A 24,887-nucleotide genomic window follows, 5' to 3' on the forward strand; every position below is an offset into this window, starting at 1 on the left:
TCTTGTAATGCCAAACAACAAGACGTTGGGAATAGCAACGAGTTAAAGGCTCCATTGGAGAAGAGACAATCACCAAGTTGTGATCTGAGGTGCCTAAAGTACCACTCAATTCGACCATGTACTTAGGATTGTTTGGGAGAAAAAGATCAAGCATGTTGGCTGTATGGTTAGGATTGTCCAGTATTCTTGTAGGTAAATGAACAATCTGTGCAAGGTCATTAGTAATTGCAAAAGCCTCAGCATCTTGACCAGCTGGTTCGTTGTGACTAGAAAATGGAAGCCAGCTGGAGTTGTGAACATTAAAATCACCAAGGAAAATTACCTCACTGTCAGGAAAGTTGGACTGGAGAAAGTCAAGTTGCAAAGAGAGGAAGTCAAAGAGCTCCAAGTGATTAGTGGAGCTGGAAGAACGGTAGAGACAACAAATGAATTTGACACAATGAGGTAGAGAGATTTTAAGCCACAGAAGATCGAAAAGAGGAGATTCCAAATTACCAAGTCTCTCACATGGAATATCGGAACAGACATTAATTTGGGCAACTGAGATGAGCAGTAGTTGAATCAACTGATAATTGAGATTCTGTCAGAAAAAGTACATGGTGTTTGCCAGACTGAAAGTGGAAATGGACATCGTTGAGATTAGAATTGAGACCACATATATTTGTGTGTGTGTTTGTTATTTAGGAGCATTAGCAACTAAGGCTATATTGCTCCGGGATATGCGGTGGTCATTCCCTGACCTTTCTGCATCCTCCGTATTTGGTGGTGATGGGCTCGAAACCCGGTCTAATCAAGAAGCGTGTGCTACGCACTGCTGCTCCCTCCCACCTGGCCACGGAGGCACCTCATATATTTGTGAAATGAACTAGGAAGTGTTTGGGAGGTTTAGATCTTTTTGCAGATAAGCTTACTCTATTAGTTTGACAATTCATGGTGTATTCAATAGTAAGAAAAAGTGTGGGGGAGGGACATGCTGTATGAAGTAATGAAATTTTTGGATATGGAATACACATGGTAAGAATATACCCAGATCCTTGACATAACGTGGCCTCAACAATGCCACCCGCATACACACTACTCAGACTCCCTCCAAACTGGCAGAGTAGAGGTAGCAAGATTATACACTAGCTGATCCGGAAGTCTCCTAAAGAGTTATCAATAGGTTCGTTCCGGTGTATTAACTAGCAGCGAGCCTGCAAACACCATTTTAGAGCTGTACCCTCGAAATGTAAGGAATATTGGATCTCGCTACAATGTTCATCATAACCTCAAAAGTCATCAGTCATACTGCATGATGGAAGAGAAGGGGAAGGGTTGACCAGAACTTAGCTCTGGAGACTAAACATCGGTTCCACCACTTCAAGCGTCCAATAAGCAAAGCAGTGGTATTGCACCAGTTGATGAGAGTCATCTAGCACCTAGTATTGCCTGGTAACAAAGAGGGGGCGGCATTCCTCCATGCGGTGTGGATGCCACACCTCAACCCCTGCTTACGTTGGTTCACACCTGGATGGTCACCCACAGTGTGCTTGTGCATGGTTGTACCCAGGATTACTAACAGTCCCAACATCATGAAGGCGCAAGCACAGGATTTGACTATCACAGATTATCTGGACTTCGCCGAAATTGGGTCCACTTTAATGTCACCAGAATATCAGTTCCGTCAGCATTTTAGACTCCCAGGTAGCAAGTACAGCTTGTCTCGCATATCTGAGAGAATGTCTGTGACAACCTCAAGGACCATTTTAGATATGTTAATAAAACAATCAACAAAATCTGAAAAACTGGCAGAGGCTGCACAGTTATGGTATCCAGTAACACTATAAATTTCATTAAAACACACACACGCACACATGCCAAGGTGGATAAACTAAAAACCTGTTTGTACCTATATTTGTTGGCATCACAAATAACAACAGTCCCTCTAAGGAATGATTAAATGAAATGGTGTTTAAAAATAATAAAAAATTTAAGACATTAACCTTAATTCTGAATTAAAAATACTATCATTTTTAATAATCGTATTACCTTCCTAATCAGTGTTTTTTTCCTTTGTTCTTTTTCTTTTCTCATCTCTTCAGGAGTTTGATCTGTAAAATTAATTTTGTTTTCTGAAATTCTCATCTAAGTTCATATCTCTATAAAGATAAATATTAAAACAAAACCATTCTATGATTAAATTCATATTTAATGGTAAAAAACCAAACAGGTTTTACAAAAATGTTCCAAAATATTATTCATGTTTTAATGCCATATTATTAATAGAAACTGTTATTGCTAATTTTTATCAACTGTGGATTGATTGTTACCTTTATTAAGAAGACAAAAGAATAGTAGAAGGTCAAAAATGGCTTTTTTCTGAGTGAACAATAGAATCCTGCAGGGTTTAGTGTCTACTTATTTTTTCTATTCACTAAAGACAAAGATGAAAGTAACAAACTTGATGTCAAGCTTGGGTGGATGGCAATAATAATAATAATTAGGATACATATTAGTTCAGCAGTAATCATATAACATAACTGCTAACTTCTGAAAAATGCAGAATGTATGCAAGTTCAGATGGGACTGGAAATTAAATTTTAATGACAGCATATGCATAATCCTACGACTTATTTTATATTAAAAAAAGCCAAACGACTGTTTACCAGTACGTATGCTTCTAAACATTATTCTTATCATAAGTTCTCTGCCACGACCAGCACTCAATTGCACTTCTATCTTTCCTTTAGTCTTTTCCTAGATCCCATATACCCATCAGCCTCTATCAAATTATTGAACATTCCAATTCTTCTTCTTACACTTAGTCTCTTTCACATATATCACTCTCCCTTCAGTTACCTAGACTCCCTCCTCTCAAAATATATCCAATTCACTTTTTCTTTCTTTTCCTTATAGCCTTTATAATATTTTCTCATTTCTAGCTCCATCTGTCTATTTCATCCGTTCAAGCCACCTCCACCCACATTTCAAAAGCAATTCTTTTAACATCCTTCTCCTTCAATGCCCATATCCCAGCCCAATAAGGCATGACACTGCATACTAAACAATAACGTTTACCTTAACCTGACATTCAGTTTCCCCATAAATATTTGATATGTCTCAAAGCTATCGTACCAATTGCTTCTCTCGTCACTTGTTTGCAGTCTGCCAAAGGATATCTGTATTTATCATTTTAACTGAGATTTAGATTTTCTATTGATCTCCCTCTACTATCGTAATTTTAGTCTTATCAAAATTTATTCTCACCTCATATTCATCATAACTCTGATAGGTGAAGTCTTTCCAACAAAATATGTATATCTGTACTGGACATCAGACAATTTTTTCTTTCTTTCTTTTTTATGAAAATCCCAAGCACAAAAAGGTATTAAAACCTACAGTGCTTAGTACGGTACATGGGTTGAAGGCCGAGAAGCCATAAGAAGATCATTGTCGTTGACAACATTAGACTTGAATTTCTGTAGATTGTAATTGTCAGGAAATACACATGAAGGAAGGTTGTTGCAGAAGCCATTAGTTGAAGGGATAACGAGGATGAAGAAAGAGTTCTGTGATTTTGATGATAAATGTCCGTGGCACATATTTAGAGTGGTATGAAAGAGAGTAGGGAGATTAGAGATGCTAATTCAGAAGAAGAGCACCAGTGAAATTATCTATAGAAAACACATGCAGAACAAACAGAATGTCTAAGACAGAGTAGAAAGACTTTGTAAGAGATGTGGCATTAATTAGACTGTTTCTCTTTTTAATGGAGTCTAAAAGCCCGAGAGAGGTTTTCAGGCACCACCCCAAATGTGGGAACAATATTCCATGGTAGGGTGGATCTGAGATTTGTAAAGAGTGAGTAGTAGAAGAGTGTTTAGTAGAAAAGAGTGTTTAGTAGAAAAGCAAAAACATGAGTGAAAGAGAAAACCCAGTTTTTAAGAAGCAGAAGAAGCAATTTTTGTAATGTGCTTATTCACAAAAGAGATTAGAAGTCAGTGTAATCCCTAATAGAGATATGTGACCTTGTCTAGAGATCTAAGTGTCAAAGATAAGCATAGGGAGTAATAGAATCTTTTTTCGTGAGACATAAGATGTACAAAATAGAATTTAGATCAGGGGTGGGCAACTTTTTTCGTCAGCGGGCCGAATGGAATTTTCATATCATAACACGGGCCGGAATAGATTGAACGATTTAACAAAAAAAAAACCAGAACCTAAAAAAAATGTTATATTACTTGAATTACCAAATTATTAATGTATTTTAAAAAAAAAGTAAATACAATATTTAAATATAAATCTATTATAGATAGGTACAGATAAGAACCACAATTTGGAATAAACATTTTTATTGTTATGATAACAAAGTAAATGCAGAAAACAAAAACTTTAATGTGTGGGATTACATTTGGAATGTTCCTGATTTATGATTTCATCAAAATTGGGATTCAATTCACTAGTGGCTATTTGTAGAAATGCTCCTAAATTTTCATCCGTTATTCTTGATCTAATTTTACTTTTTGAGTAAAATTAGATCATTTACATTAAAGAAAATGTAGTTTCGCATAGGTATGTCGATCCAAAGAATGCCAAATATTTCTGTGCATTATCCAGAATATTTTTAAACATTTCTGGATTTAACGAGGCATAAAAGTCCGTTATTGTTTTTTCAGCAAATTGATTCTTTAATATTAAATTTGATTGTAAATTTATCAGATCCAACTGGATATAAGGTGGTGCATCATTGACATTAAAATTAAATGGTAGGCTCACTAAAGATAGATCTTTAGAAATTTTCTGAAAATCATCAAATCTTCTTGTAAATTCATTAAATAAGTCACTTATTATAGCCTCATATTTCAAGTTTTTTTTCTCTTTTTTGTAAGATTGGAAAGTGAGTTAACTGTTTATTTTGAAATTGTTGCGAAAATAACTTGAGTTTTCTCGTAAACGATGTGACATTTGTATACATATCAAAAATAAATAGTCCTTTCCCTTGTAATAATATTTAATTCATTTTGATGCGAAAACATATCAACGGAGAAGAAAAAGTCGTTCAGCCATTGTTCATCTTTTAATTCACAAAATTCATTCAGCTTGTCCTTAGCATTTAAGAAGTTTACAATTTCATCCAACAAATCATGAAATTGTTTTAACACTTTTGCAAGACTAAGCCATCTTATGTCCATATGGTAAGGAATATCAGTAAAACCACATTCAATTTCTTTCAAAAATGTTATGAATTGCTGGTGGTTTAAAGCTCTTCCACGAATAAAATTAACTACTTTCGTTACAACCGATATACTTCAGTTTTAAAACTCTTTTGCAAAAGGTTTCTTGATGACTTTATACAATGTAAGAAAATTATTTCTTTTCCTGGAATACGCTTTATTTCGTCGCTTATTCTTTTTAATAATCCAATGTTTTTTCATCTCAAACTAGGACACCCATCGGTTGTGATGTTGACAATTTTGTCCCACTTTATATTATGTTTTTGCAAAGCTTCTTGGAGAGCTATAAAAAAACTTCACCAGTCGTTGTGTCTTTCATAGGATATGCAGAAAGTAATTCCTCCGTAATTTCAAATCTATGATTTATACCTTGAATAAAGATTAAAAGTTGCCTCGTATCGGTAATGTCACATGACTCATCTAAAGCCAGTGCATGGTAAGTACAATCTTCCAATTTTAATTTATCACATAAATTACTTGAAATATTATCAATTCGTCTCACAAGAGTTCTTTGTGACAGAGAAATTTTTTCAAACGTCAGTTTTTTTTTTTTTTTTTTTTTTTTTTTATCAGGGCATAATAATTCAGTAATATCTATCAAACATTCCTTCACAAATTCCCCATCAGAAAATGATTTACATTGTTTTGCAACCTTATGTACAACAATGTAACTAGCTTTTCTCAGAGCTCTATCTGTATTTGACAAAATTTTCAAAGTATTCCGTTGCTTACGCAAACCACATTTTAAATTTTCTGCTTCAATTTTCATTTGTTCCGGAAAATAGCTTATATTTTACAAAATGTTTTGTTGAAAAATGCCTTTTTAGATTATATTCTTTAAAAACGGAAATAGTTTCGTTACAAATCAAACAAACAGCTTTATCGTCTATATTTGCAATTAAATATTTGAATGTCCAATTATCATTGAAAATGTGGCATTCGGCATCAATTTTTCTTTTTTTTTAATTGGCTCATTTTATGGGTTATAAATTATATTAAATTAAAAATTGTAATAATTAGAAAAGGCATAAACTGACTTATAAAATATCTTGCACCATTATTATTTTTTTCAATAAGAAGTCAAACCCAAAGGAACTTCGTTCGATCGATGCTACAATAATAATTAGAAAATAATACTCTTTGACGCTGCGTAGAATCACCTGGTTAACTGCGCACTGCTGTACGCTGCAATTCCCGATTGAACCGAATTAAGCCGAACATTTACGGTTTAAGGCGAGTGTAGTCAGGTATGGATTTTCTATATTTATGCATTTACGGAGGGAGCTGGCTGTTGCCCACCCCTGATTTAGATGAACTGAAATTTGCTGTTATCTTTTCCCCATTGGAGAATTACCTGGAGATAAGGATGTAAGGAATTTGGTGGATATTCAAGAAGCTTTAGCTGTTTATGCAGGGCAAGGTTTTTCAAACTGGAAGGTAGAACACAATATGCTATCATCAGCAAAACTATGGATAGGATTTCCAGCCAGTGGGAGAAGATCATTTATATACAAGAGGAAAAGAGTGGAAGATTTAAATGCATGGGATGCATATAAATTATCAAGCGACTCAGAAGCCTATGGCAGATATAAGCTAGTCTGTAATCAGGTCACAAAGGAGGTTAGGCAAGTGAAGGCAGATTCCGAGAAATCCTTGGCAAAAGATGCTAAGAAAAACAGCAAGGATTTCTTTACTTATATAAACTCAAAAAGAAAGGGGATGAATCTGATTGATCCACTTGACATTGATGGTTCGACTGTTGATGATCCTGCTCAGATAGCAAACAAACTGAATGAGTATTTTGCATCTACATTCACACATGAGGAATTATTAAGGTTTGAAAATGGCAGAAGGTTATCAAATTGTAGCAGGGTACTTAATGATTTTGTAATAACTGAGAGCAAAGTGGAGGAGAAATTGTTGAAGTTAAACATAAGAAAAGCACTTGGGGTGGATGGGATCTATCCAGTTATATTAAAGGAGGCGGCAAAGCAACTAATCAAACCCTTAGCCATAATTATGAGAGCATCCTTGGACTCAGGGGAGGTTCCCACGGACTGGAGATGTATAAATGTATCCCCAATTCACAAAGGGGGATCTTCCAGTTAGTTTAACTCCTGTTCGGGGTAAAATAATGGAGTCACTGGTTAAAGATGAATTGCAGGATCATCTAGACAAGACTGCAGCAATAATTCAGACACAGCATGGGTTTGTTAAAGGAAAGTCTTGTCTGACAAATTTGATTGGTTATTATGGTGTGGTTAAAGGAACTGGATGCAAAAAATAATTTTGATATCATATATTTGGATTTCAGGAAAGCTTTTGACACTGTTGCACATGGAAGACTATTGTACAAATTGGAGTAGAATGGTATTAAGGGTAAGTTGCTACAATGGATAAAAGGATGGTTAAGTGGGAGAAGACAGAGGGTGGTAATCAATGGGTGCTGCTCTTCGTGGACTAATGTTATTAGTGGAGTCCCACAGGGTTCAGTGTTGGTTCCACTGTTGTTTTGTATATTCATCAATGAACTGCAAACTTTGATAAATCTGCAAACTTTGATAAATTTTGTATATTTATCAAAGTTTGCAGATGATACAAAGGTTGGCAGGGTTGTTAATGACAGTAATGGCAGTGTGCTACTGCAACAGGATCTAGATAATTTGGGCAGATGGGCTAAGAAGTGGCAACTGAAGTTTAACCTTGACAAATGCAAAGTACTGCATATGGATAGAAGTAACCCGAGAGAAAAATACCAACTGTGTGGTACTACGCTTACAGTGGTAGAAAACGAAAAAGAATTGGGAGTAATTGTGCAGTCAGATATGAAGTTTTCTGAGCAATGCAGACAGGCTGCCAGGGCAGGTCATGGGGTTTTGTCAATGATATATAGGAATTTTGCTAGCAGGAAAAAGGAGGTTATTGTCTCTCTGTATAGGGCAATAGTCAGGCCATGCCTTGAGTACTGCATACAGGTCTGGAGGCCTCATTTTAGGAAGGATGTAGATTTACTTGAGCGTGTACAGAGAAGGGCAACAAGATTGGTGAGGGGAATGAAGGGATCCTCTTACCAAGAGAGGCTTAAGTTCTGCAAATTGCAGTGGCTGGAGACTAGGCACCTGCGCGGTGATCTGATTGAGGTGTATAAGGTCTTGAATGGGTTGAGCACACTGAATTCTGATGGGATCCTTCCACTTGTTCAGATTACGAACCTAAGGGAGCATAAATTCAAATTAAGAAAAGACAGATATAAAATAGACGTGCGGAAATTTGCCTTTAGCCAGCGGGTAGTTAATTGCTGGAACAAACTTCCATCTGTCGTTGTGGAAGTTGATAGGTTAAATAAATTTAAGGAGGAACTGGACAGGCATTTGGAGGGAATGGTGTGATTTTTTTTTTTTTTTTTTTTTTTTGGCTGATGCTGCGTAAGCTCATACACTTGCTTTCTTGCATCACATGCCACTACTAATACTAAACCTTGAACAGTATTTCTTAATAGGTATGAAATGTTTAGTAGCTTCCACTATTAATTCCTTGAATGCTTCCCACTTAGAATTTGCTGTTGGTAACATCATCAGTTGGTCTAACTGAACAGAATTTAAAAACTGTCTGAGACCACTGTAGTGACCTTTACAGAAGCAAAAACCCCCTCCTTTACCCCTGATGATAATTATATCTTTAAGTAAATCCCACATCATTACAATGTGATCACTGCCATCTAATGGTTCCTTTATTTACAAATTCTTAATACACGAATGATCACTGCTGATAACCAGATCAAGAGTATTACCCTCTCTGGTTGGGTATATATCTATGTACACAGTGATTTTTTTGGGATGGTACACAATTGTACCGGCACCTTTATTAACAGTGCCATTTGGAAGTAGTGCACTTTGAAATTTGTAATATTCCGTAAATTTTTTTTCAAATGTTTGCCTACTATTGAAATAAGTTTAAAATTATTTAACTAAATTTGCATTTTTCACTGCCTATTGTTAAGATATTTTCTGTATAAAACTGTAACCATTTTTAAAATTCTAAATTACTCAGTCGGATCTCTATTTAATGAAGTCCTTTTATAGCAAATTATTTTGAATTCTCCTTGGAAGTTACATTTAAAATTCTTTCCGTTAAGCGAAGAAAATTTTCATATAGTGAACGGATTAGGAGAGAATTAACTCGATACACACTTCGCATTTTTGGCCTTCAGGCAATTAGTGCTGCTGCATGAATTAAGAAAGGTAAAGGGTTTACCGTTCTACAACTTAGTGGTACCTGGTAAAACCTATTTGGCCACCTGTCCCACATACGGACAGGTCGTGCTGGTCAACAGTGAGCAGATCAAGGGTATTCCCAATGTGCTCTGGCCCACCTTCTACTGCGGTGGTGTCCAAACTTTTCCCGTACAGGGGCCATAATAAAAAAAAAATCAAAGTTAGATTTCTTTAGTGTTCCTTTTTCCATATCTTGTTGCATGTAAAAGTAAAATTGAAAATATTCAAAAATTTTATTAAGTACAATACACAATTACATTTACTGAACAAAACATTTAATGAGAAAATTTTTTTGATAATTAACAAAATTTAAAATGCTGCTTTAGTTCTTTCCTCGCAGGCCGTAGGCTGGATGCCGCTGTGAATCAACTGTAAGTGTCCCGTTCAAGAATTAGGAGAGAGTGATTTTCTTTTACCCCAACAAATAACCATGTGTTGTTTCGCGGAAGTGCGCTATTCACGTTTTTCCGTAAATTTTCCCTATCTCTGTTTACGTGGTCACAGTACCTGTATATCCGAATGACACCAATATTTTGGACAGTTAAAAAAAAAAAAAAAAAAAAAATATCAAATTTAAGAACTAGTGACAATACCGATGACGAAAGAAGGAAAACGAGGACAACGAAGGGTATTAAACCTTATAAGCATGAATTGTTGGCATTTGGTGAAAATAAAGTTAAAAAATTACAGTTAAATGAAAGAGATACAATTCGTGGATTTCAGGAATACCTAATTGAAAAGATGGTTTTGGAAGAATTGAAGCATTTGATGGACATTGAGTATGATACCATTTCACCGAGTGAATATGAACGAGGATTTTCACAAATGAATCTGATCGCCAGCCCAACCAGCACTTTGTTGATGACAAAAACAGTTTCTTTACTACTGTTTCTTAAAATCGTAGGCCTACCGCTGACCCACTTTGATCCAGCAAAATATGTCGATTTGTGCTTTGGAAACATCATTCAACAACACACACAAAGAGCAAGAAAAGAAGTCGGCATAGGGTGTGGGATGAAAACTTCATAAAAATTTTGAATATTCTACAAAGACTTCATTATGAAATTATTTTTACTTGTTATTTATTTTTACTAATTGTTTTTAGGGTCTGTAGTCCAATAAAGGACCCTTATAATGTCACTCAGTTGTCTGTCTGTCCATCCGTCCATCTGTCACAGCAGTCTATCTCTGGAACCACTCAACCAATTGACTTGAAATTTTGCATGGGTTTGTACATCACGTGAGCCAACATAATGCCATATTGATCGGTGTTGACAAAAATTTGTCTGAGAAATAGGGGTAAAATGTGGGGGACATCAAATGTCAACAACCTATAGCTTATTACACACCACTGGAAAGAGCTCAACTAGTAGGTTTAAAATATAATTTTAAAATATTTTTAAAATTAAAAATGGTGATGCCAGACAGAAAAATGTGAGTAAATTTCATGTCATCCCATCTATTTCCATCGCTAATGGTGCTAAAAATTTAAAAATCAAATTATGCTTTATTCAATGCTTATCAAGGGAAAACTATTCCGATTGAAATGTATCATTGTGTTAAAATTAAAAAAACAATTTTTTATTGCACTTCGATTCTTTGTACGAAGGAAGTCTCCTTTAGGTGACAAAAAGGTTGCCAAATAGTTAGTTAATAATTCTATAAATTCTATAAATTTATAAATTTTTCAACGAGAAGTATTTTTTAACAATTTTCAAAGCTGGAGTCGTCCCGGCAAGGAGGTATTCCAAGAGCCACTGTTGAGGCAGTGGTGGTAGTAGGGAGGTGCCTGTGTGAAGTCTTGCATGGCTCTCACCTGCCAGTCGCTTCTCCCACTCTTGTCATTCACAACAACTGGAAAGACTCAAATAGACAACATTTTCGTTAGTGCCTCAGTTTTAGGCCAAGTCGGGGCACTAGAAACTTTTTTCAGTTACCATAAAGCTCTCTATTTGATATACTACACTAACGACCATTTGTAACTATGGACCCTTCATCCTGAGTGCCCGGCACTCAATAGTTGAACCGATTTATTTACTTATTTTTATATATACTTGAATAATAAATTTATGCTTAATATACTGTGTTAATATACTACATTTGTTGTTCTTATTCCAAAAACATTACTACTAAAGTAACAATATCAGGAAAAAAAAAATTTCAGAGTACTTTTCATATCCTTTTAATTTTCAATTTTTCCTGATAGCAAAGAATGAGTACTGGTACCTATTTTTTTACAAAAAAAACAGCACTGTATATATATATATATATATATATATATATATATATATATATATATATATATTAGATATGCTATTATTTAATAATTCAAAGAAGATGGTGTTCAGACCTGGCTGCCAAAACTGCATCAGAAAGAGAATCTGAATTCTTCACTCTATTGAATATTCTCTGACACTCAGCATTACTAGAAGGAAATATTAAAATGCCAAAAATGACTTAGGATAACTTGTTATATTTCATGCTTCCTTGTGCTCTTGTCAGTTCTCCACCCAAGGACCAGTGTACATAAACTCTTTCTTCTTTCATAATAGCATCTAGGTCCTCACATTAAAACTGACAACTGATCTGCAAAATATACATTTCTTTGTCTTCGATGATACTGAGTATATTTAGTGACATGAGTTAATATAGTCATCATCATCATCAGCCATTTTCAATCCACTGCAGGATGAAGGCCTCTCCAGCAACTTTCCAGTTCCTTCTGTTTTGAGCACTGGCCATCCATTTACTACTCAAAAACTCATGAATTTCATCTATCCATCTCCGCCTTTGTCTTCCAGGTTTTCTTCTAGCTCCTCTTGGGTACCATTCTGTTATTTTCTTAGTCCATCTGTCATCATGTCTTCGAGCTATGTGTCCTGCCCAAGACCATTTTAGTTCTTTAGTTTTGATAAGAATGTCCTTTACTTGAGTTTGCTGCCTAATCCATGTGTTTCTCTTCTTATCTAACAGTCTGATTCCCAATATAATTCGTTCCATTCTTCGCTGTGTAGTTCTTAGCTTCTCTTCCATTCTTTTGGTGAGTGTCCAAGTTTCACTTCCATAAGTCATGGTGGGGAGTATACATTGATTCATTATTTTACGTTTCAGACAAACTGGGATATTGCTCTTCAGTATGTGACTATATTTCCTGAATGCTATCCATCCAAAATTTATTCTTCTCTTGACTTCCAGCCATTTATCATTATTACAGCTAATAACTTGTCCCAGATAAGTATATGACTCCACCTTTTCAATTACTGCTCCTTCAATCATTATTTCCCTTTCCGTGGCATACTTGTTCATCATTACTTTTGTTTTAGCCATATTCATCTTTAGTCCAAAATCCTTACTAACTCTGCATAACTGATTAAGATTTTCCTCTAATTCTTTGGGATCGTGGCTTATGACCACAATGTCATCTGCAAATCGTAAATGGTTTAGGTACTCTCCGTTCACATTGACTCCTTTCTGCGACCAGTCTAATCTTCTGAAAGCTTCCTCAAGGGCAGCAGTAAACAGCTTCGGAGATATTGTGTCTCCTTGTCGAACTCCTTTCTCGATTTTAAATTTCCTACTGTCTTTGTCTAGTCTAATAAAGGATGTAGCACTCTCATATATTTTCTTCAAAATCATAATATATGGAGTATCTATGCCTTGTTTTTCCAGTGCCCGAAACATTGCCTTATGCTGTATGGAGTCAAATGCCTTTTCATAATCCACAAATGCCAGGCATAATGGTGTTTTATATTCATTTGCTTTCTCCATTAGCTGTGATATTACGTGAAGGTGATCCATAGTTGAGAATCCTGTCCTAAAGCAGCTTGCTCTTTCGGTTGATTCTCATCAAGTATTCTTTCTAATCTGTTAGTAATGACCCTTGTGAACAACTTGTAGATATGGGATAACAAGCTAATTGGTCTATAATTTCCAATTTCTGATTTATCTCCTTTCTTATGCAGCAAAACTATGATTGCATTATTCCACTGCTTAGGCATCACACCTTTTCTAATGCACTTTGTGAAGAGCCTTGCCAGTTTTTGTGTTATGTCTCTTCCTCCCAATTTTAACAACTCTACAGTAACTTCATCTTCTCCCGGGGCTTTCTGATTCTTCATTTTCTTCAATGCATGTTCTACCTCATCAGGAAGAATATCGGGTATGTCGTATGTGTTGCTACTTTGCAATCCATCTTCCCCACTGCTGGTATCATTCCCTCGCTCCTTGTATAATTCTCTATAGTAGTCTTCTGCTATTTGAATTATGCCTTCTCTGCTGTTTATAAGTACACCATCGCTATTCTTCAGTTTCAGTATCATTTGTCTTTCTGTATTACTGCTCATGGCTGCTGATTTAAATCCTTTGTTTTCCCTTAATGCTTGTTCTACTTTTCTTGTGTTAAATCTTCTTATGTCCTCTCTGAGTCTCTTTCTAATGGCTTTGCATAACTCAGTATACTCAATTTTCTCCCTGTCAGTGTTTTTCTTGCTCTTCATTTGTCGTCTTTGGTTCATCATGACAAGTGTTTCTTGACTAATTTTTTCTTCTTTGGATTTCTGTTTCCCTATAGGTTTCTTGGGCTTTATCACTTTCAGAAAGTTGTAATATTCCTCGTCGATATCTTGGTCCTGAGCAGTCTGCAGAAGCTCAAACTTGTTCTTAAGTTCCAGTATATACTGCTTTTTCTCCTCCTCTGCTATTTCAAAGACCTTTGTATTATTTACTCGAGTCAGTTTTTTCCTTTCCTTTCCTACATCTATATCAAGTGTACATCTTACCATTCTGTGATCACTTCCAACATTTACCTTATTCAGGACGGTAACATCATTCACAATATATATTCTGTTAGTGAGGATGAGTTAATATAGTATACTACTGTAAATGTATCAGTAGAATCAATGAAATGTAAGAGAAACATAAATATGCACCTTTAATAATTCAGACCTTTTAGTAATTGTCTTGTATAAAAAAAAATAATAAATAAATAATGATGAATTTGTTTTGGTGAATGGTGAAAACCCACAGAGTGTAATCTATCTTTATTTTCTAAAAGATAGATGGATAATTTTAAGTATTATGATACTTCCTGTACCACTTCTTCAGTGACCAAATTGCTTAATGTGTGAAGTTAACAGTATAATAAGGACAGCAGTTCAGTCACTGAATAAGAGGTAGAGAAGTACCAGGGAAGGTCTGAATATTATCTATATTCCTTTAAAAATTTAAAGACAGATAATAATGCAGGGTTGAAGTGTTTAAATTTCCATTATTCACTTTTGTATATAACACAATTAGCACACAATCTGGGTTATATTGTTGACACTCATATTATAGTTACATTTTATCGTGTCTGTCTCTATGCTTTGATTGTAGTGTGCAGGTCAATCAGTAGTGCAGGTATCTTCAAATTTGTATACTAGCATGGTGAGATCTACAATTAAGATATTGCTTTATAAACATATTGACAGTTCCCCCACCTTCTTTTGCATTTTGTAATGTTTACAAAATGCAAATTTTTTTCTGATTCCTCATTTACAAAACATAATGTACTATATTTTAAAAGAACTATAAATGGATCATCAAACATTACTTTTTAAGATATTCCTTTGCTCAAGTTCTTCTGGAGAAGGCCGTAAACTTAAGCGCCTGAAAAAGAATAATTTTACATTAAACAATTTCTAATGTATTAATTAACTGTTAGTAAATATCTGTTTTGAATATGATAGCTGTTAGTAAAGATGTTTTGAATGTGATAAATCACTTACATTCATTAAGGATTTCCAAATGTTTATTAACTGAAAAGCAATTTTCACTTGATTCATCAGTGTAATTAATTGGATTGATTTTGGAGCCTTATGTTATTCTGTGTATTTGGGTGAGTTAAGTCTAAGTTAATTAGATCTTTGGTGTTAAGTCATCCATTTAGTTATTAGTATTGGCAAATGCACACACACACCAAGAATTTGTCTAATTCTTCCTTGAATTTATCCAAACCACACACTTCCACACATCTATCCTGCAACCATCTTTCCCCAACATTAATTTATGCCCCCCCCCCACACATGTTGTGTAGTCTCAGCAGGAGAAAGAATGCCTTAAACATTTAGCTTACTCAATCCATTCAAGGCCTTAAACACTTCAACCAGATCATCTCACAGGTGCCTAGTCTTCAAATGCTGCATTTGCAAAAAAATGAAGCCTTTCTTGATAAGAGCACTCTGTTGTTATGCTCACCAATCTCATCACAATCTCATGCACATTACAAAGTAAGCTATTTCGTAAAAAGCATAATAAGCACCTCTGAATATCTGTACACATACAAAGAAATGAATTTAAATGAAACTGACAAGTCCTTTTTTGCCTGAAGTGCACCAAGTTTAAACAAATATGCTTTTCAGTTCTGGATCAATCCTAACAATGAACTTCCATTTGTTATTTTCTTTCATACTATCCTTTTCCTATTAGGTTTTAGCCCATTCCAGAGTTAAGGCCTCTTTATTCTAATGCTTGCTTGCCATTTTTGCAACATGAGACATCTGTTTCTGCAATTTATATGCCAGTCTCACCTTATTTAGTATATATTAATAAGGTGAGATTGGCATATAACTCACAGAAACAGATGGCTCATGTTGTTATTGATGGCATATATTGAGAGATGCTAGCCCCAGTTGACATGCCTTTCAATGTAAAGTATGACTTCTTTAATTATAATGACTGTTAGGTGCTTTTTAGATTTTGGTTGCACACATATCTTAGGCTATATTGTTAAAAATAAAAAAACGGTTCTTTACACACACACACACACACACACACACACACACACACACACACACACACACACACACACACACACACACACACCCCTCTCGATTTATGAATGAGGTCCGTTCCAAGAACAATATTTTTTTTTTTTTTTTTTTTTTTTAATTTGAAACAAATTTTATGGTCTATCAGCCATATCCATCATTGAAAACTGTTAGGGTAATTGTGTAAAATTACCCTTAATTTTGTTTGCTGCAAAATTGTGCAGCAACAAACTTCTCATTAGAAACTTTCAAGTACTGTTCCCTTTTTATAATATCAGTACAGACTATTTACTAATTCCAGTCAGTTTTTTTTTAACTATGGTATGTGAAAATTGTTTTTCAGCTTATTTATGGCATGCATGGTCAAAAGGTTTCCCATCAGTGCTAAAAGTAAAACATCCTGAGAATAAATATAAGTGGTTTTGCTTTTTTTTTCATATGCTGGTAGCAAAAATCACAGTGAAGCAAAGGAGTCTGTTTAAGTCAAATAAAATATACAAATAAATAAAAACAAGATACAGTGAAACTTCCCTTTAACGGACAGCCATGGGGAATGAAAATGTGTCCGTTAGAGAGAAGTGTCTGCTAACAAGAAGTCTGAGGGAGAAAAAAAAAAACAGAAAGAAAAATCGTTAAACGTTTAATGCAAAATTAAATTAAAATATATACAGATTTTGAAAAATATTTTGTATATATTTTAATTAAATTAAATTAAATTAAATTATATACAGATTTTGCACAATATTTTTGTAAATAATATACATACAATTGTGCTATGCATATTATGACTTTATCTTAAGAAAAATACATACAGTAATCACTTATTTTCTTCTGCACCTTCTTCCGGCTGATAATTTTGTTTTCAACATTTGTTTGGAGTGAAGAAACCATCGAAAGTCCTTCAGTATCTTCTTCAGTGGCGAAAAACATTTTTAAACGATTGATTTGTATCAGCACTTCTTCCATTTTCATCGGTGGTTCGTCGTTAATATGTTCTTCGACAGAATGACCTCCTTCCATTTCTTCATCCTCATGAGGAATTTCTTGAAAAATATTGATGATAATGTCGTTGATATCTATAGCACCATCTTCTGTAGTGAGGTTCGAGGCTATACCTTTGTAGCCAGGGTCACTTTGTAGCTGAAGTATAGTACATTATCAATAGATGTTGAAGTTCTTGTTCTTCTTGGTGCTCCACATTGCTGTTCACAACTTCAATTTTTGCATTTGAGAAGCCAGACTTTACAAAACAGTTCACGACAGTTTGTTTTCTAATTGCATTTACTGAAGAGGAAATCCAGTGAATCGCATCTAGGATGCTGAGTTTATTTGCAAAGTCACTTGCACATGTTACATCGTTCATGTTTGTAATGAGATGTCTTAAAACACGTTTTCTGTAGTGAAGTTTAAAATTTTTTATTATCCCTTGATCCGAGGGCTGACACTCTGGAGATGTGTTTGGTGGCAGAAAAACGATTTGAATGTTGGACAATTCAATGTGCGGGTGAGATGCAGCATTATCCATGAAAAGAATAATTTTTCTGTTTTGACGAATCATGTTTTGGTTAAAGTGACTTATCCATTCGCTCATGATATCTCGTGTTATCCACGCTTTTTTATTAGACTTCCAGTAAACATTCAAAAGATTCGACTTTATGCCCTTGAAATGAGGATTTTGTGGTTTTCCTATAACAAGAGGTTGTTCAAAGTCTCCCAGCATATTTGTACACAATAGTACAGTCAAGCGTTCCTTAGAAATTTTTCCGCCCTGGCACTTTTCGTTTTTTAGACTCATTGGTTTTTTCAGGAAGAGCTTTAAAAAACAACCCTGTGATATCGTCACAGTTGTAAATATCCTTAGCTTCAAAATCACGACATAAATCTTCCAATTTTATGGTCCACTCTGTTACAATCCCAGTATCAACAGATCCACCTTCACCACTTACGGTTTTCCAAGAAATTTAATGCTGAGTTTTGAACTTGTCTAGCCATCCCACAGAAGCGTTGAACTCATTTACTCCCATAGATTTCGCAACCTCCAAAGCCTTTTCCCTAATAATAGGCCCATTAATGGGAATTTTTTTAGCACGTGCGCGACAAAACCACTCATACGTAGCATTGTCAATTTGAAGTCCAACAGTTTTCGGGAATGATTTTTGAACCTGATCATTTCCGTGTTGCCAAAATTGTTTGAGCAGTTCATTTTTTTTCTTTAGGATGTCGCTTACCTGTGTCTTCCCGATTTTGAATTTTGCAGTGAGACTGCGAACACTATTTTTTTGCCGATCATACGCATTAATGAGTTCGACTTTATCTTTTAAAGTTAAATGTTTACGAGAAGACATTGTGCACTTCACACGACACTGAACAAAACTGAAAACTGAAAAGACGAAAGGCCAACCATATTCCCCCCCTGCACACACCGAATTCAACAGAAGTTTTACACGTGCCTTAAAATTCTTGAAAAAGGGTTTAGAACCGCGACGTAAACCTTGATAAAATTCAGAGAATTGGAAATAGAAAATAAACACACGATTGAGGCAATACGGGGAAGAAACGTTCCTAGAAAAAGGGCCGTGAGCTCGCCCGCTGTCCGTTATGGGGAGATCAAATTAAGTGCTAATCTAAACGAAACAGTGCAGATTGCCTGTCCGCGTCCGTTACAGAGAATGTCCGCTAGACAGAAGCTGCAAACACGTTAAAACCAATTGAGGTGAGTTGGGGAATTTGAAAATTTCCATTGTAGAGAGATGTCCGTTAGGAGAAGTTTCACTGTATATAACATTTAAATAATTGGTGATATTATTTGTAAAACGTATAATCAGTGTCACAGATAACATCCATTACAGTATTACTGTAGTTTTGAAAATTAATGGAACGCAACAATTTTAAAACAACAAATTCTAACCTGATAAGTTTGTTACCAACTGCTTCTCTAGTTTCTTGCCTTTCCTTCTCTGACTGAGCATGAATTATATTTTTATCAATTAGTTCCTGTCTGTTAGGCCGCTGAGCTAGCTTCATGGCTAACGAGTCTTTTCTTGCTACCTTGGCTACTTGTCTATCTAAAATATTATAACAAGTTTTAGAAAAAATTTGAAAGTTTGTATAAGAAGCTTTATTTATTTTTAGACAATTGTTAACCCTTTCAGTATCATGAACACATTTATATGTGTGAATATTTCATACTTTAAGCACTGTTAAGACCAAATTATTTAAAATTTTCTTCTCTATAGCTGCAATCATGTTAAAACAATTCATTTACAATACAGCAAAAATCACATGATGTTTATTACGCACTATACTCTGTCAAGAGAACTGAATGACTTTTGGGTCAGGTTGTTTTACATTATACAACTAAGGCCAGGAGACTTAGTAATTATGTCTGTAAATTTAGTGTACAGTCAGTTCTGCTATAATGCATATTTTCACAATGCAAATTTGCTCCATCGCGACTGGTATATTAGAGAACAACAAGAGTATAATGCAATTTTCGCTTTGGCTCAGGTGCGATTACGTCTGCGAGAAACACTAGGTGAACGCACAACCAAGCCGAACGTAGTGACCTGCGCAGCAATACGAAGTTTAAAGGTCAAACATCAAATGTGTGAGAGCTATATTTCCCATTTACTGTAGTGGCATTGGCTGAAGACACACTGTTGCCATTCGCTGTATTCACATGATAACACATGATATTGTCGGCCAACTCATGTTTTCAGGAGCTCACATTTTTCTGGAAGTCACTATCACAAAACAATAAAAACAATTTGCAGTTCCCGGTTCATTGGGCTTTTCTGTTAGTGCAATCTAATTACAAACACGTAGTAAACTCGATCTTATTGCATTTGCGATAATACCGATAGCTGGAATTGTGGGTTTTTATGTTATTATGGCGAAATGTGTTTCCCCTTCCATGAAATCTTCAATCATATAAAAAACATAAGTACATTTTCAGAATCTTCTCTTCACTCCTATTTTTAAACTATATTTACTGTAATATTTATTTATTTATTAGAAATTTAAGATGTTTAAACCTGTGTTAGCAATTTTATTGGGATTCTAATTTTTTTTTTTTTTTTTTTTTGAATGCTCTGTTCCTATCCCTATTTTTCTCATAATCCTTGTTGTTTTTAATGCGCAAAATACCAAAATGCGGAGATTTTTAGGAACACATGTACTGTGTTATAGCAGAACTTACTGTTTTTCAAAACCAGTTATGTTTTAGAGAATTAAAAAAAAAAAAAAAAGTTTCTGTGGGGGGGAGCCACAATTACTCATTGTATACAGGGTGATTCACTACCAGTGCGACAAACTTGCAGGAGGTGTAGGGGGCACAAAGATGAATCAGAATCACATAGCATTGCAGGGTCCGAAATGCCTTCGTCATGCGGTAGCGGACGTTGAACGGGAGGTCGCGTGAACAGCGATCCCGCTGGAAGTCAGCATTTGTGAACCAGTTCCCGAGGCAGTAGGATGGACGAGTATTCAAACGTTTAACTGGCCGAAATGCACCTCGCATATGGAGCCGCGGACTGTAACGGGCGCACCGCTCTGCGCTTGTACCAGGAACGTTTCCCGCACAGGCGTGCTCCTCATCATACGATTTTCGCACGTGCACAGAAGGTTACGTGAGACTGGTTGTTTCACGAGAGGTACTATGAATCGAGAGCGAACGATGAGGACGCCAGACAATGAGGAGAATGTCCTATGTCTTGAAGAAGGCCAACGAGTGGGTATTTCCCAATCCACTGTATGGAGGATACTGTCAATAAACCAAATGAGTTCATACCATCTGCAACGCGTTCCAATCATTGGAGCCTGCGGATTATCCACTCCGGAGGACTTTTGCTACTTGGTTTCTTCAACAGAAATGGTTTGCAAATGCTGACTTCCAACGGGATCACTGTTCACGCGACCTCCCGTTCAACGTCCTCTACCGCATGACGAAGGCATTTCGGACCCTGCAATGCTATGTGATTCTGATTCGTCTTTGTGCCCCCTACACCTGCTGCAAGTTTGTGGCACTGGTAGTGAATCACCCTGTATTAGTTTAGGTAATGCCTAAATAAAATATATTAAAACTCCACGTGGTATAAGATTGGTAATTTAGATATATTATAATTTAAAAGCCACAATTCTCATCCAAGATAAAAACAGTATGAAAAAAACCCATAAAAATTTCTCTCATTCACACGGGATTTGAATCTAGTCCTTTTCCCACATAGAATGGAAGAACAGCAATTATAGTACTGTGCTAGCCAAAGGGTGAACATTTTTACCGTGTTTGCTACCATCTAAACTGAAAGAACCTGTTAAAAGTGGTGCAACTTTTGGAATTAAAAAAATAAATAATAAATAAAAAATAAAATTAACATTCTGACATCACCATCATTCCAAAAATTTGTAAAAAACGGTTTAAAATTAAAAACTTGATTCGTTGCTAAAAGTGGACACTTACTTTTGTGCCGAGTTGTAAATCTTAAAAAAAAAAAAAAAATACTTTATTCATAAACATAAACCAACATCAACAAGCCAAGTCTATAAATAAAAGCCAAGAATTGCTGCAAAGCTTTCAATCAGTGTGCCAATACTGAGTAGTTGTTAATTTCATGTACTTTACATTTATGGCACAGCACTTGGGTGCTATAATGCATATGAGCACTTGCCATTTGAACAGATATGAATTATGGCACATCACTTCCAGTGCCATTTTACATTTATATGCTTAAAAGCAGCAAATGTGTTAAGACGTGCACAAAGAAGTTGCCGTTGTTTTTATTATTTATATAATGCATTAGCATCTATGGCCATATTGTGCTGTATGTATTGTGTCTAGTAATGTGTTAATGGGCCTATTTGCATATCATGTGGGCTGAAAAACTAAGAATAAACTAGGGAGAAGAGGACACCCTACCTGAAATTGAATAACTACAACACCAATTTAAAACATCTAAAAATCAGGGTTCGAATCCAGTCTCCAACAGGATTCAAATCTAAACCTGTCCAAACAAGTGTATGAAAACAATATATAGTGCCAGTGATCCAGAGAGCTACAGTAACACAATCTTCATGAATAGTTTCATCTGCCAGTCCACCGAAAAGTACTGCTGATAAACAGTTTTTGTTAATATATTTGTAACCTGCCTACATGCAAACCAGTCTAAGTGCTGCAGTGGATGTAGTGTCAATTCATAGATGTTACTACTATGCAGATATTGGTCCTTGAGACTGTCGCACACATTCTCTCAGATATGAGAGACAAGTTGTGCTTGCTACCTGTGAGTCTAGAATGCTGATGGAACTGATATTCGGGTGACACTCAAGGCAAGTGGACCCAATTTCGGTGAAATCCGGACAGTCTGTGACAGCCAAATCCTAATGCTTGCACCTTCACAATAGTGGGACTGTTAGTAATCCTGGGTATAACTCCCATATGCAACCACACTGTGGATGACCACCAAGGTGTGAACCAAAGTAAGCAGGGGTCGAGGTGTGGCGTCCACACCACACGAAGGAATGCCACCACCCTGTGTTACCAGGCAATACTAGAAAGTAGATGACTCGTCAACAAGTGCAATACCACCACTTTGCTTATTGGAGGCTTGAAGTGGTAGAACCCATGTTTAGTCTCCAGAGTTAAGTTCCGGTCAACCTTTTCACCATGCAGTATGACTGATGTCTTTTGAGGTTATGATGAACACCATGGCCAGATCCAAACAGTTACATTTCAAGGGTACAGCTCTAAAACAGTGTTTGCAGGATGGCCGCTAGCTAGTATAATGGACCGAACCTATTGGCAACTCTCTAGGAGGCTTACGGATCAGCTAGTGTTAGTAATTATATCTTGTAATGTCTTGTGACTGGAGGGAGTCTGAGTAGTGTAGGCGGGATGCATTGTTGAGGCCACATTATTTCAAGGTTCTGGGTATATACTTATCATGTGTATATCCAAAGGTTTCATATGGCATGTCCCTCCCCACTTTTTCTTACTATTGAATACACCACGAATTGGCAAATTATTAGAGCAAGCTTATCTGCGAAAAGATCTAAACCTCCTAAATCATTCCTAGTTCAATTCACAAATATACATGGTCTCAGTTTTAATCTCTACTGATGTCCAATTTTACTTACAGTCTGCCAAACCCCATGTAATTTTTCTGACAGAATCTCAGTTATTGATTGATTCAACCACTGCTCATCTCAGTTGCCCAAATTATTCGCTGTATGATTCCTTTCACCTGAAAGGTGGTACTTGTGCATATGTCCATTCAGATATTCTCTGTCAGAGACTTGATAATTTGGAATCTTCTCTTTTCGATCTTCTCTGGCTTAAAATCTCTCTATCTCATTCTGTCAAATTCATCTGTTGTCTCTACTCTTCTACCAACTCCACTAACCACTTGGAACTCTTTGACTTCCTCTCTTTGCAACTTGACTTTCTCCAGTCCAACTTTCCTAACAATGGGGTAATTTTCCTGGGTTGGGAATAGCCATGAGATAAAGGCTCCATTGGAGAAGAGACAATCACTAAGTTGTGATCTGAGGTGCCTACAGGACCACTCACTTCGATCGTGTACTTAGAAGGGTTGTTTCTAATTCTTCAGTTTCATTTTCTGCCTATACCAAAGCTCGCAACAATTGTAAAGCACTTATTAATCAGTCTAAACTAGATTTTGAACAGGCTAAGAGTAGAACACTTGCTTCTTGCCCTAATGATAGCCAAGCATTCTGGTCTCTTCACAAAGCTATTGGCTGCTACTTTTGCCCATGTCTGCCCCCACCTCTGTCAAATCCAGATGGTTCTATTATCGCTTCAGCCAAGGATAAAGCTGACCTGCTAGCATCCCATTTTTTCTTCCAACTCGTGTATTAATGATCTTGGTAAAACACCTCCCACCATTCCCAACAACGCTCCATTCAATGCCTCCTGTGGTCTTCCATCAAAAAGATGTCAGAAGGATTTTAAAGGATCTTGATACTAAGAAAGCTTCAGTTCCTGTGCTTCTGAACTTATTCCTGTTCTTTGCTGCCTTTTCTCACTTTCTTATTCCAAAGGTGTTTTTTCTTCTTGGAAATTTGCTCATATCCAGCCAATTCCCAAAAAGGGTGACATATCCCCCCCATCTAATTATCGTCTCATTGCAAATACTTCTACTCTTTCTAAAGTAATGGAGAAATCAATTAACCGCCAACTCGTACAACTACCTAGAAACCTTCCGTCTGATCAACGATCACCAGTATGGATTTCGTCAGTGTCAATCCACTGGTGATATTCTGGTTTATGTTACCCATTTATGGACAAATTCAATGGAAAAGTTCAGTGAAACACACAGTTGCTCTTGACATCTCAAAGGATTTCGATTATGTTTGGCGTAAAGGTCTTCTCAACAAGCTTCCATCCATCTTATGGTTTGCCAACTGTTTTTTGTAATTGTTTATCCAGTTTTCTCTCTGATCACTCACTGAGGTTGATGGCTATCTGTCTTCTAACTTCTACACTAATGCTGGTGTCCCCCAAGGTTCAGTTCTTTCCCCCCACTTTTTCTCTTGTACTGACCTTCTTCAATGGATCTTCTTCCATTGACCGAAAATCC

At 36.0% G+C, this 24,887-nt stretch overlaps 1 protein-coding gene across 4 annotated transcripts in view; it reads right to left on the reverse strand.

The window, feature by feature from the left end:
* Positions 1–24,887, reverse strand: part of LOC150081042 (phosphatase and actin regulator 2-like) — a 286,501-nt gene that overhangs the window by 18,734 nt on the left and 242,880 nt on the right. For all 4 annotated transcript variants that reach the window (XM_090381992.1, XM_090381995.1, XM_090381994.1 and 1 more), the window contains exons 8-10: positions 19,202–19,358; positions 15,078–15,133; positions 2,029–2,090 (exon numbers count right to left, since the gene is read on the reverse strand). In XM_090381992.1, coding sequence (XP_090238118.1) covers positions 2,029–2,090; positions 15,078–15,133; positions 19,202–19,358 — 275 coding nt within the window. The remainder of the gene's footprint in view (positions 1–2,028; positions 2,091–15,077; positions 15,134–19,201; positions 19,359–24,887) is intronic.

Source organism: Mastigoproctus giganteus, chromosome 9 (genome assembly GCF_048544385.1).
Source record: "Mastigoproctus giganteus isolate SK-2022 chromosome 9, ASM4854438v1, whole genome shotgun sequence".
In the NCBI taxonomy this organism is placed as follows: domain Eukaryota; kingdom Metazoa; phylum Arthropoda; class Arachnida; order Uropygi; family Thelyphonidae; genus Mastigoproctus; species Mastigoproctus giganteus.